The sequence below is a fragment of the Rhinopithecus bieti genome, unplaced genomic scaffold (assembly GCF_001698545.2).
Source record: "Rhinopithecus bieti isolate Rb0 unplaced genomic scaffold, ASM169854v2 scaffold_1673, whole genome shotgun sequence".
In the NCBI taxonomy this organism is placed as follows: domain Eukaryota; kingdom Metazoa; phylum Chordata; class Mammalia; order Primates; family Cercopithecidae; genus Rhinopithecus; species Rhinopithecus bieti.
In genome coordinates, this window is record NW_016804690.1 from 8,594,089 (window position 1) to 8,607,917 (window position 13,829).

Genomic DNA, 13,829 nt, shown 5'->3' on the forward strand with positions numbered 1-13,829 from the left:
AAAATTTAAAAAAATTTAAAAAAAGATGCTTGTGTTCAGTGTGGTAAGTTGTAGGTAAGATGAAGGCAAGCACTGTTCAAAGTTCTTTTAGTGAGTATTTTACAAAGGAGTAAAACAACTTCTCTGGGTTTTTAAAGTTTTAAATTACAGAGTACTAAATAAATGGTTTTTTTTTACTGGTTTATTTACTTACATTTATAACCGACAGTGGGGAGTTTTTAACATGTTGAAGTTTTACAAAGTCTTAGAACTATCATAACCTTTCCTGTTGATTGTTAAGATCACTTTGCATGTTTGTAACACAAAGGATAAACACTTGAGGGGATAGATACCCCATTTTCCAAGATGTGATGATTACGCATTGTATGTCTTTTTCAAAACATCCCATATAGCCCATAAATACATACACCTACTATGTACCCACAAAATTAAAATTAAGAAAAAAAGATCATTTTGCATGGTTCAAGCTTGCATGATCGCTTTTACAATTCTACCCTACCATGCCCAGAAATATGCTATTTCTGACTTTCAAAATATTTTTCAAACAAAATAATTGCTGACTTTTAACTCACTGATATGTGCTTTACATCTGGTGAAAGGCCTAGCCTATCAATAAAATGAAAGGAAATCTTAGCTTTAAATTTCTTTACTATTCTGATACTTTTTGTTCTAGTGTGATCGCTGCTTGCCTCTTTATAATGACAAGCCTTTCCGCCAAGGTGATCAAGTTCACGCTTTCAATTGTAAACGTTGTCAGTGCAACAGCCATTCCAAAAGCTGCTATTACAACATCTCTGTAGACCCATTTCCTTTTGAGCACTTCAGAGGGGGAGGAGGAGTTTGTAATGACTGTGAGCATAACACTACAGGTAAGTAGTAAATACATTCCTGAGTTGGTCTTGGAGGACTATGTGCTTCTATCTACAATGGATATTATTTTAAATTATGTTATTGCTATCTTATTTAAGAATGTACTTTCATACTGTTAAGTTTGAAAACCAAAGCTGGTTCACCAAATCTTTCTATTTCCAAATCACTAGGTAGTTTTCAGAAATAACACTCTAGTCTTAAACTATATCTTCTCAGGAAAAGTATTTTGTTGTTGCTGTTATTTTGTTTTGTTTTTTAAAGAGTTCACACCATTTGACTAAACCACAACCATATTTAGAATAACCCAGGAATGCTTAGTTTGAACAAATATCCTTAAAATAAATATCCTTTTGTCCCCTTTATTGTCCTTTATATCTGGATTCTCGTGTGGAGATTACATTCATTCAGATTTGGCATGGACACTGGTAATCTGAGAATACTCTTTTTGAAAACACTGATTAAATAGAGATCATGATAATCAAAGTCCTGTTCTAAAACTACAAAGCATTTGACTAGTCATTGAAAAATACCATCCTTTTTTTGAAAGGCAAGAAATGGCCAACATCTGAATTTGTAAAATGTAATAGCATATATCTGATGGGTTTCAAAGTGGTACTCCTAAGCATGAATCCATTTATTAGCTGATCATTGATAACTTAAATATTACAGGATCTTGGGTAGGTGCTGGGGACATGAAGATGAATAAGACAATGAATTGTCTGTCTTTGGGTTATTTTACAGTGGGAAAGAGAGACTATTGAAAGGAATTATTACAAAGTTATCTGATGATTGCTAAGATAGGGCAAGTACAGTTGGAGTCAACCAGTTGAAGGATTAGGATGGTGAAGTAAGGCTTACAATTAGGGAAACATTTTGTGCAGTGGCCTAGAGGAGAGAGAAATGTGACGCCTTTGAAAAACTGAAAGATGGGCAAATGGCTGGTGGTTAAGAAGAGATACTACGAAGAAAAGCAGGGCAAGATCCTAGAGAACTCTGGAGCCATGATAAAGCATTTGGCTTTTATCTAAGGTCAAGAAGACACTTAAGGGTTTTATATGGGAAAGGGGCATAATCAGTTACTTGTGTTTAAAAGATACACCAAGTTATAAAGTGAAAAATGGATTACAGAGGGTTAGAGTGGTTGGTGAAAACCAGTTAGTGAGGTGCTGCAATAGTCCGGGTGAGAAATAATGTCAGAATACATTTTGTTGGTGTGGATAGAGAGAAATAGATCCAAAAGATATTTAGGATAAAAAAGTGAGTGTTTTGTGAGGAGAGTGTAGGCAAGGGCAGGAAGGAGAGCCAAGACTGATACCTAGCATTACATTCTAGCTTGAGCAGTAGGCTCAACGTTGGTGCCAGCCATTGAGATAGAAAATACAGGAGGATTGAGATGAGGGAGAAGATGGCAAGTTCTGTTGTGGATAGGTTCACTCTGTTTCCAAGAGACATGGGAGAAACTCCTGGGGGCAGCTGGAAACACAGTTCTGAAGCACTTTTCTTCAAGGAAATCCTCTCATGATGCTTTAGAGAAGATCAGAATCATTTATACATGTTAGTAACAACTATGCTTATCATGGTTTATAAATGTGTATTACTCCTGGTATTAGTTAGTTAAGATTCCTCTTACCTCCTAGACTGTAAGAGAGCTTTGTGAAAGAGATGCAATTGGTATTGTGTATTTAGTTCACTACTATGTTGCACAGCACTTAGCACAGTATTTGGTACATGGTAATCACACAATAAATATTCATTAATTGATTAAAGATAATTTCTAAATTGGAGATATAGATTTGGGAGTCAACAGCATATGTAAATGGAAATAGTCTAGAAATATTATAAATCAGTTTAATTTTTAATTAGCCCAATAGTCAATATCTATCAGAATATGAGTTTTCACTAGATTATTTCTGTAGTCTTCTAATATTGGGCCAATTTCAACTTTTTTTGAGCAAATTACATCATGTTTAAAGGGGAAATTGATAGTCTTAAGTTTTATTTCAGCTTATTTCAATTATCTTATATACTACTCATGTTAACTTTAGAAACTCCTTGTAGTTTAGGTTTTTTTATTACATAATATAGCAAGGGAAATTTGCAATTATAAATTATAAACTATAGGAATTACCTGATGTATCTGCTAGGTTATTCTAGTATTTAATATGAAAAGTACTTGGTATATCTAAATATAATGAATTTCTTTTTCAATCTTTGAAATGAAAATAATGGCCACTAACTTAATCATTTGTTTTAATTGTGTTAACTACAGAATAATAAATTATATTAAGAGAAGTCTCCCATTTTACATGATTGAGTTCCAGAAAAATATTTCCAATACTACATACCTACTTGTTTCTTATTATATAAGTATCATCTACCACATATGTAGAAATTTCTCATACTGTATTGAATTTAGATAAAGTGCCTGGTCCTAGACATAAAGTTTTAAGTTTAGGAGCAAACTCTTTCCAAATGTATGGGCCCCTATAAAGCACAGCTTTTTAGAAGTGTGGTATTATATAACAGATGGGAGTTTAATGAAGTAAAGCACAGTTTGTAACAGGTTCATTGTTTCATATGCTCTGGATCACTAAATTGGCAGGTAGAGATGAAAGGTGCATTAAAATGGACGTCCCAAAAATTATAGAATTCCCTCAGAGGAATATAGTCTTTAATTTTGAATTATGCAGCTGATTTTAATGAATTAGAAGTCATAATGCATAACCTTTCCTTGATGCAGGAAGGAACTGTGAGCTGTGCAAGGATTACTTTTTCCGGCAAGTTGGTGCAGATCCTTCAGCCATAGATGTTTGCAAACCCTGTGACTGTGATAAAGTTGGTGCTAGAAATGGTAGCATTCTTTGCGATCAGGTGAGTTTTTCTGAGTGTTTAAGGTAAAGGATTACTCTGTCTGCCAGAAACTTATTTGGGTGTTATTTCACTGGTAGAATTGAAGACTGCATTTACCAGGAAATCCTCTATGTGCATTTGCATTTCAAAGAGATGGTTGTTCCTGTGCAACTTTTAGTATGGACATGAAATATAGCACTAGTTTGGTGGTCCTTTGCATATAAAAAGGCTTATTTTAGTTTTAATTTTACAAATGTCAAAACATCGAAGGGTAGAGGTTCCAAGTGAATTGGGGTATATGTCTTAGAATTATTGGTGAATTAATATTAATACACAATATAAATAAACAAGAATAGTTTCTCCAAAAATTCCATAGAAGATCGTATAGCAAAAGTCACTTACACTTAGAGTCAAATGGAAATTATGATAGCCTCGCTTCTAAATTTCTTAGTCTAACTTTCCCTCTTAAAAGTACAATGGATTTTTTATAATTTTAAAACATTTTATTACTTACATCACAAATATTGATGTCTAGCCTACATGCACACAGATTCTAACTTACCTCGGTTCATGAATCCTACCTCAAGCAGAAAAACAAGCTTCTTATTTAAGTTGCAATTTTTACCTGTTCTGATAATACTAACAAGTTAAAACTGTGAAAATTGGTAAAGGAGAAATTTACTTTGAAGAATCAATTCCATGACTGTATTAATTTTTAACAATTATATATTCTGTTATAAATAAATAAGGCTAGGAGCATAAACCATAATCCAGTTGTAGAACATTTGTTAAAAGGTTATATTGTGAACAAAATACATACAAGACAAAATATCTTTCTCATATAATTTTGAGAATTCCTTAAAAATTGCTTTCGCAAATAAAAGACAAATACAAACCAAGACAAAATATGGATTCAAAGACCTTCAGAGTAACCATCATGTGTTAATAAGGGGGCATTATATGCTTCATTAGAAAGCTGAAGAGTAGACAAATTATTAATAAAGACAATTTCTCCTATTTTTATTTTATAATATTGAGGGACTATTTTCTCAGAAAGTCATACTACAATTTTACATATATTAATTAGTAAACTCTGACTATATCTTTAAATCATATCTCATTTTTACACATCTACCCTGAGTTTTCAGCATGGCTATCTTTTATCATTCAAATATTGATATATTATATTTTGAGATATCTTTGCTGACCACCCAATTACAAAACATTCTCAAGTCTTTTATATCATCCCATGTTATTCTCATTACAGGCTTTGTAAAATTAATTTATTTGTTTACTTTTTTCTCTCTGTCCAACATAAACAGAACAGTTTTGGTCATATAAAAAGCCCCCAATACGTATTTGTCACATAAATGTTGAATGAATAAAGAGAGACTATCTAAGCACTGATCTTATAGTTAGATTGCCATTTAAGATGGTCATTACAATAATCTGAGCATTATGTAAATTTTCACTTGCAGAACAGTTTTTCTCCCTGAAAATCTAAGGTCAAGAGCTTTGTTATATAGTATAGGAAGACTGTAAACTATAGTTTTACCTCCCAGAATCTCAGTTACATGTCTAACCTATTTGAGTTACAGTGCATCAGATTTGTCTTTCCATTTCACCATTCAGATCTACAAGAAATTGAAACCTGATTTTTCTGAATTCAAACTTCTATTTCAAGTCCATTTTATAGGGTACAACTTTGGGTAGTTCTGTGCTTGTAAATAATTAACAACTGACTAAGAAAAAAAAGCCCACCACAATCAATTTCAATCTACCAGTGAGATGTCACTGAACATGGAATTCAGAAGAGATGTACTTAATCTGCTCTTAATGAACCAGTGCACAGTACTTCAGCATACCACTGACTCTAGATTTCTTTCTTTAACGTCTTATAAAGTAGATCAAATTATTGGATGGAATTTTGAAAGATTGTATCATTTATAAGCAGGATATTAGCTGTAGATAGTGTTATTTTTTAAGTTGGAGAAGTTTTCTCTATTCCTAGTTTTCTGAGAGTGATTTTTATGAAAGGCGTTGAATTTTGTCAGCTGCTATTTCTGCATCAATTGTTATGCTCATGTGATCATTTTTTCTTTAGTTTGTTAATAAAGTGGAATACATTGCTTGATTTTCAAATGTTGAACCAGCATTACATCCCTGGAACCTAACCACCTTTGTGTGTATCTTTATGTGTAATTCTTTTCGTACACTGTTAAATTCTATTTGTTAAAATTTTGCTAAGGATTTTACATCTGTATTCACAAGAAATATTGCTCTATGGTTTTGTTTTTATATATTGTGTTTGTTTCATTTTGTTATCAGGATAATACTCTCATAAAATGAATTACAAAATCTTCCTTCCTGTTGTTTTCCTATAAGAAATGCAGAACTGGTGTTAATTACTCTTTAAAGTTTTACTAGAATACTCCATGTATTAGTCCATTTTTACACTGCTGTGAAGAAATACCTGAGACAGAGTAAGTTCTAAAGAAAAATAAATTTTTATTTATTTATTTAGAGACAGAATCTCGCTCTGTCACCCAGGCTGGAGTGCTGTGTCATGATCTTGGCTCACTGGAACCTCCACCTCTGGGGTTCAAGCTATTCTTCTGCCTCAGGCTCCTGAGTAGCTGTAATTGCAGATGCTCACCACCCACACCTGGCTAATTTTTTTTTTTTTTTTTTTTTTTTGTATTTTTAGTAGAAATGGAGTTTCACCATGTTGGCCAGACTGGTCTCAAACTCCCACCCACCTCGGCTTCCCAAAGTGCTAGGATTACAGGCATGAGCCACCACACCTGGCCAGAAAAATAGGTTTAATAGACTTACAATTCCACATGGCTTGGAAGGCCTCACAATCATGGCAGAAAGCATAGGAAGAGCAAAGGTATGTCTCACATGGCAGCACACAAGAGAGAAGTGCCGAGCAAGGAACAGGCAAAGCCCCTTTTGAAACCATCAGATTTCATGAGAACTAACTCACTAGCATGAGAACAGGATGGGGGAAACTGCTCCCATGATTCAATTATCTCCACCTGGTCCCTACCGCAACACATGGGGATTACGGGAACTACAATTCAAGATGAGATTTGGGTTGGGACACAGCCAAACCCACCTTGGCCCCTCCCAAATCTCACATCCTCACCATTCAAAACAAAATCATGCCCTTCCAACAGTCCCCCAAAGTGTTAACGCATTCTGGCATTAACTCAAAAGTTCAAGTTCAAAGTCTCATTTGACACAAGCCACGTCCCTTCTGCCTACTGGCCTCTAAAATCAAAAGCAAGTTAGTTATTTCCTAGATACAATAGGGGTACAGGCATTGGGTAAATACACACATTGCAAATGGGAGAAATTGGCCAAAACAAAGGGCCTACAGGCCCCATGCAAGTCTGAAACCCAATGGGGCAGTCATTAAACCTCAGAGTTACCAAATGATCTCCTTTGACTCCATGTCTTACATCCAGGGCACGCTGATGCAAGAGGTGGCTCCATGGCCTTGGGCAGTTCAGCCTCTGTGGCTTTGCTGGGTACAGCCTTCCTCCTGGCTGCTTTCACAGGCTGGCATTGAGTGTCTGTGGCTTTTCCAGGCACACAGTGCAAGGGATCAGTGAATCTACCACTCTGAGATCTGAAGGATGGTGGCCCCCTTCTCACAGCTTCACTAGGCAGTATCCCAGTGGGGACTCTGGGTGGCGTATCTGACCCCACATTTCCCTTCCACATTACCTTAGCAGAGGTACTTCATAAGGGCTCTGCCCCTGCAGCACATCCTCTGCCTGGACATCCAGTGTTTCCATACATCCTCTGAAATCTAGGTGAAGGTTCCCAAACCTCAATTCTTGTCTTCTGCGCACCTGCAGGCTCAACATCATGTGGAAGCTGCCAAGGCTTGGAGCTGCCATTCTCTGAAGCAATGGTCTGAGCTGTATGTTGACCCCTTTTAGCCACGGCTGGAGGAGTGGAGACATGGCACAAAGTCCTTAGACTGCACACAGCAGGGGGGCCCCTGGGCCAATGAAACCATTTTTTCCTCCTAGGTCTCCAGGCCTGTGATGGGAGGGGCTGATGAGACATGCCCTGGAGACACTTTCTCCATTGTCTTGGTGATTAACATTTGACTTCTTGTTACTTATGCAAATTTCTGCAGCCAACTTGAATTTCTCTCCAGAAAATGTGTTTTTCTTTTCTACTGCATTGTCAGGCTGCAAATTTTTCAAACTTTTAAGCTCCACTTCCTCTTTAACACTTACTGCTTAGACATTTCTTCCACTAGATACCCTAAATCATCTCTTTCAAGTTCAAAGCTCTGCAGATCTCTAGGGGAGGGGCAAAATGCTGCCAGCCTCTTTGCATAGCAAGAGGGACCTTTACTCCAGTTCCACACAAGTTCCTTATCTCCAGCTGGGACCAGCTCAGCCTGGCCTTTATTGTCCATATTGCTATCAGCATTTTGGTCAAAGCCATTCAACAAGTCTCTAGGACGTTCCAAACTTTCCCACATCTTTCTGTCTTCTGAGCCCTCCAATCTCTTTCAAACTTTCCCATATTTCACTACCTTCTTCTGAGCCCTCCGAACTGTTCCAGACTCTGCCTGTTACCCAGTCCCAAAGTTGCTTCTACTTTTTTGGGTGTCTTTACAGCAGTGCCCCACTACCCGATACTGATTTACTGTATTAATCCATTCTAACCCTGCTATAAGGACAAACCTGAGACTGGGTAATTTATAAAGGAAGGAGGTTTAATTGACATATAGTTCCTCAGGGCTGGGGAGGCCTCAGTAAACTTACGATCAAGGCAGAAAGGGAAACAAACACATCATTCTTCACATGGTGGCAGCAAGGAGAAGTGCCAAGTGAGGGTGGGGGAAAGTTCCTTATAAAACCATCAGATCATGTGAGAATTCACTATCAGAAGAACAGGATGGGAGAAACCGCCCAAATGATTCAATTATCTCCACCTGGTCCCTCCCACGACATATGGGGATTATGGGAACTACAATTCAATATGAGATTTGAGTGGAGACACAGTGGACACATATTGCTCCAGTAAAACTATCTCAGATTTCTTTGGAAACAGAAATAATTTGTTATTAATTCAAAATAAAATACTACATATATAGGTACATATATGTGTGTGTGTGTGTGTATACATATATATATAGAGAGAGAGAGAGAAAGAGAGAGAGATACAAGGAAATGAGAGTCACATTGACATCATTAGGAATTTAATGTTACTAGAAGGCAGTTCAGAATTACCTTAAAATTCCAAAAGAAGACATTTTGAAGAAAAACTAGTTACTCAGTTCTGTCCAAGCTATGGCACCAACATGAGGTTAAGATTCTTTTTGTACTGATAGATGGTCAAAATATTACCATTCATAACTCCCTATTAAAATATTTAGTATGCAAAGTGAAAAAGGAATGTAAGACTGGGGACAACATTAAACAAAGGAAATGACAAATAGTTATGATCCAAAGAAATAAATACATAAGTCAAAATATATTTTCAAAGTATCCATTGGTCTTTATGGTCTTCAAGGATAGTTTCCTTACATAGGTGTTTAATAATTCAATTTTATTTAAGATCAAATCACAATTTTGTGTTTTGTACTGAATAATTTTCATGTGAACATAATATAGTGAGTTTATATTAAGTATAAGGTTCAATCCATAGTCAAAGGATATATGACATAATGGCTGTAAAATGAAAGATAAATGCTATAAAATTGATTCTCTATAGATGGATGGATAGATATAAATTTAGAAATTATGAATAAAAAAGAGAAATAGGAAAAGGTAAAGATGCATTAATTTCTCTAACTTTCAAGTAGAAAATCATTAGCTATTAATTAGGTATGTTATTTAGAGATATACGAATAACAAGTAGAGGGCTGAAAATACTAATGTATCCAAGTATTTCAGTGAGAAACTAGATGCTTTTTTCCTAGGATCAAAAGCAAGATCACAATATCACCTGCTACCACTTCCACCTAACAATATACTGAAAGTTCTAGCCAAGAAAATGAAATAAAAAACATTCAGATTGGAAAAAGAGAAGTTATTTGTATTCACATATGGCATTATCTTATAGATAGAAAATCCTAAGGAATTAATTCAAAAGTATTAAAACTAGTAAATTCAGGCTGGGCGCAGTGGCTCATGCTTGTAATCTCAGCACTTTGGGAGGCCGAGGCAGGTGGATCAGGAGGTCAGGAGATAAAGACCATCCTGGCTAACACAGTGAAAACCCCATCTCTACTAAAAATACAAAAAATTAGCCAGGCATGGTATTGGGTGCCTGTAGTCCCAGTTACTCGGGAGGCTGAGGCAAGAGAATGGCGTGGACCCGGGAGGTGGAGTTTGCAGTGAGCCGAGACCACATCACTGCACTCCAGCCTGGGTGACAGAGCAAGACTCCATTAAAAAAGAAAGAAAGAAAGAAAGAAAACTAATAAATTCAGCAAGGTTGCAGAGTGCAATATCAATACACAAAGATCAATTGTATTTCTATATATTTCCACTGAACAATCTGAAAAGAAAATTAAGAAAAATTCTTTCAAAATATCACCAAAAGATTAAAATATTTAGAAAAACATTTAGTAAAAGAAGTGCAAAATTATATTCTGAAAACCATAAAACATCGCTGAAATAAATTAAAGAAGCACTAAATAAATAGAATGACACTCAATGCTCATGTATCGGAAGACTTAGTATTATTAAATTAACAACACTCTCCACTTGATCTATAGATTTATTGTAATCTTTGTTAAATGCCCACCTTACTTCTTTGCACACATTGACCAGAGGATCCTAAAGTTTGCATGAAATTCATGGGACTCAAAAACGTCCAAGATAACCTTGTAAAAGAAGAGTTGGAAAACTCACCCTTCCCAATTTCAAAATTTACTATAATCAAGACAGTATGGTACTGGGATAAAGATAGACATATACACATATTCACTGAAATAGAATTGAGAGTCTAGAAATAAGCCCTCATATTTATAGTCAATTGATTTTTGACAACAGTGCCAAGACAGTTTAATGGAGTCGTTTTAACAAATGGTCCTGGAACAACTATGTTTTTATATGCAGAAGAATGAAATTGGACTCCTACCTCACCTCACATGTAAACAAAGTAATTCAAATTAAACAAAATATTGAATATAAAAGCTAAAACTATAAAATCTTGAGAAGAAAATATAGATGAAAATCTTCATGTCCTTGGATTAGCCAGTGGCTTTTTAGATGTGACACCAAACGCCTAAGAAACAGAAGAAAAAATATATAAATTGGACTTCATTATAATGAATATTTCAGAGGACACCCACAAGAAAGTGAAATAAACAACTCAAAGAATTAGTCGCAAAGCATATAATAAATATGTTATAATGAAGAAAATATTTGCAAAACATACATCTGATAAGAGGCTTTTCTAGTATATACGAAGAACATGAAGTGAATAATCAAAAGACAAATAACTCAATTTTAAAATGGGCAAATAATCTGAATAGTGATTTCTCTAAAGAAGATATAAAATGGCCAGCAAGCACATAAAAAGATTTTGACATTATTAGTCATCAGAGAAATGCACATCAAAACCACTGTACATGCCCACTTCCCAACCAGTGGGATGATTACAACTTAAAAAAAAAAAAAAAAAAAAAAAAAAAAAAAAAAAAAAAACCAGACAAAAACAAAAGTTGGTGAGGATGTGGAGAAATTGGAGTCTTCTCACAGACTGCTTATGAGAATGTAAAATGTGCACCGACTTTGGAAAATGGCTTGGTATTTCTCAAAATATTAAAGATGGATTAACATATGACACAGAAGTTTCACTCCTCTGTGTATACCATATATCCTCATAAAATCTTATTGGTAAATGTCAATGCCACATTATTTATAACAGTCAGAATGTCCATCAACTGCTGAATGAATAAATAAAATGTAGTATAATCACACAATGGAATATTATTTTACATTAAAAAGAAAGAAAGTACTGGTACCTCCTACAAAATTGACTCAAATCTCAGAAATTAGAGTAGGGGAAGGAAGAGGGATGAAGAAGAGAGAAAGCTTGTTTTGTTTTGTTTCCAAGTGCAAAAATCTATTTTAAATATGTATGGAAGGAAAGACATGCTTTAAAATGCTAACTTTTTTGGTTTTAAAAACATTTTTCCTTTTATATAAACTTTTTTTATCTTTCCAAATCTGCTTTATTTATAACTTTTATAGTCAGAAAAAAAGGAGAATTTTCATTCAACCTGATATATAGCCGGAGAGAATTACACATAAGAATAGGAATGTAAATAAGAATGATAGAGCTGTTTTCTGACTTTAAAATCCCACATTGTTTATCTTTAAATCACATTCATATATTACCTTAATCTTTATTATTTTCTCATGCTCCAAATACAGAGACAAAGTTTATGGATTATCATTACATGTGGAGATATTGTGTCAAGTCTACCTTGTCTAAATAATGTTATAAAAGATTTCTAAAAATGTTTCCAGACATTGTCAGTAGGATAACAGAACACACACTAAAGAAATTGTCAACAGTGTCAAAATTATAAGCTGCAAAATTGAATTCAAGGACATTTTAAAAAATTCATGCAATTTCAATCCTTAATAATATTAGGGAGCACAAAAGGAAATTAGGCAGTAGTTCAAGTTTCATTTTGTTATAATAACTCAGGAATGAAGCCAGCCCCAAATGGCCTGAGTGACTGTGTCATGCGCTCTGTGTTCTGGAAGGGAACTTTCCCTCTGGCACTTGTCATTTGAAACTCTATCCAGTCTCATAAGATATGGCATGTTTGCCTTATTCTTCCATAAGAAATGTTGTATTTCTTCCTTATGTGAATGCCAAAATCTTGAGAGGGGCATAAAGTAATGCTCTGCATCACTGAATCCTAAAAATACTAATGCCAAAGTCAAGTCACAGAGAACATCTAAGACACAGTACTACTATTAATAGGAGAGAGGAAAATGAAGAGTAATAATGATTATTGAGGAGTAACTAACATGGAATCCTTGGATCCCTTGGGTTACTATGTGAGTGTACAGTTTATGTCTGTATAAATTGAGTAGGATACAATTTATGTCTGTGTCATAAAATTGTTAACTCTGTGTATTTTTCTCTATTTTTTCTTGTGTCTCTATTTTTGAGAGTGAGAGCTTTCAGTATTTTCATCAGATCCAAAAGGGATACATGAACCAAAAAAGATGATAATTACTTCACCATGGAAAAGAAGTCTGTCTTATAAATAGACTTGGTTATTAGTTCAGGTACATATAATGTGAGTTTTCCAGGATGCCACTGCACTTCCCTCTTGTTTGCTTAAACTGAATGCATGAGTTACTTGACATGCATCCTGAGTTGGAGGTTAACTGTCCTTTTTCATTTCCTCATCTAGTGTGACTTAAGTTCAGATCAATCAAATAGAGTTCCAGGCCTAGATGATGCCTCTTCTGTACTTTGAAGTATGTGGAGAAGGGTCTGTGGATACACACCTAAAGTGCATACATCTAGAGATCTCAGTCTGCTCCTGACCCAAGGTGGGAGTGAGCTGTTTGTCTCTATCCTTTCCCTCCACTGACCCCACTCCTCCACATATTTGCTGGTATTCCCAGAGTTCCTGCTATAGCCACCTCCACAGGTGATGGTGATAAGGTAGGGAGACAAGTCAAAGTCCCCAGCATATGGCCTGACTCATATAGAATGCATTCAATAAATATTGTCTGAGTGCTTTCTTGTTTGAGACTTCCTTTGTTCATCCCTGCTACCTTCTCTCCCTTTCACTTTGCTTATTATTGGGTTGAGCTGAGGAAGCCATGGGGGTTCAGCCACCATAGTCAAGATGGTGGCCATCAGCTAGAGTAGTCCTCAAACTTTTAATGCACATGTGACTATCCGAGGTATCTTTTTATTTTACTTTATTTTTTTATTATACTTTAAGTTCTAGGGTACATGTAAATAACGTGCAGGTTTGTTACATATGTATACTTGTGCCATGTTGGTGTGCTGCACCCATCAACTCGTCAGCACCCATCAATTCGTCATTTATATCAGGTATAACTCCCAATGCAATCCCTCCCCCC

The 13,829-nt window shown here is 35.4% G+C and overlaps 1 protein-coding gene across 1 annotated transcript in view; it reads left to right on the forward strand.

Moving 5' to 3' along the window:
- The window catches only part of USH2A (usherin), an 821,881-nt gene that overhangs the window by 137,991 nt on the left and 670,061 nt on the right, over nt 1-13,829 (forward strand). Inside the window, exons 9-10 of the mRNA XM_017870028.1 lie at nt 674-869; nt 3,611-3,741. Of these exons, the coding sequence (XP_017725517.1) occupies nt 674-869; nt 3,611-3,741 (327 nt within the window). The remainder of the gene's footprint in view (nt 1-673; nt 870-3,610; nt 3,742-13,829) is intronic.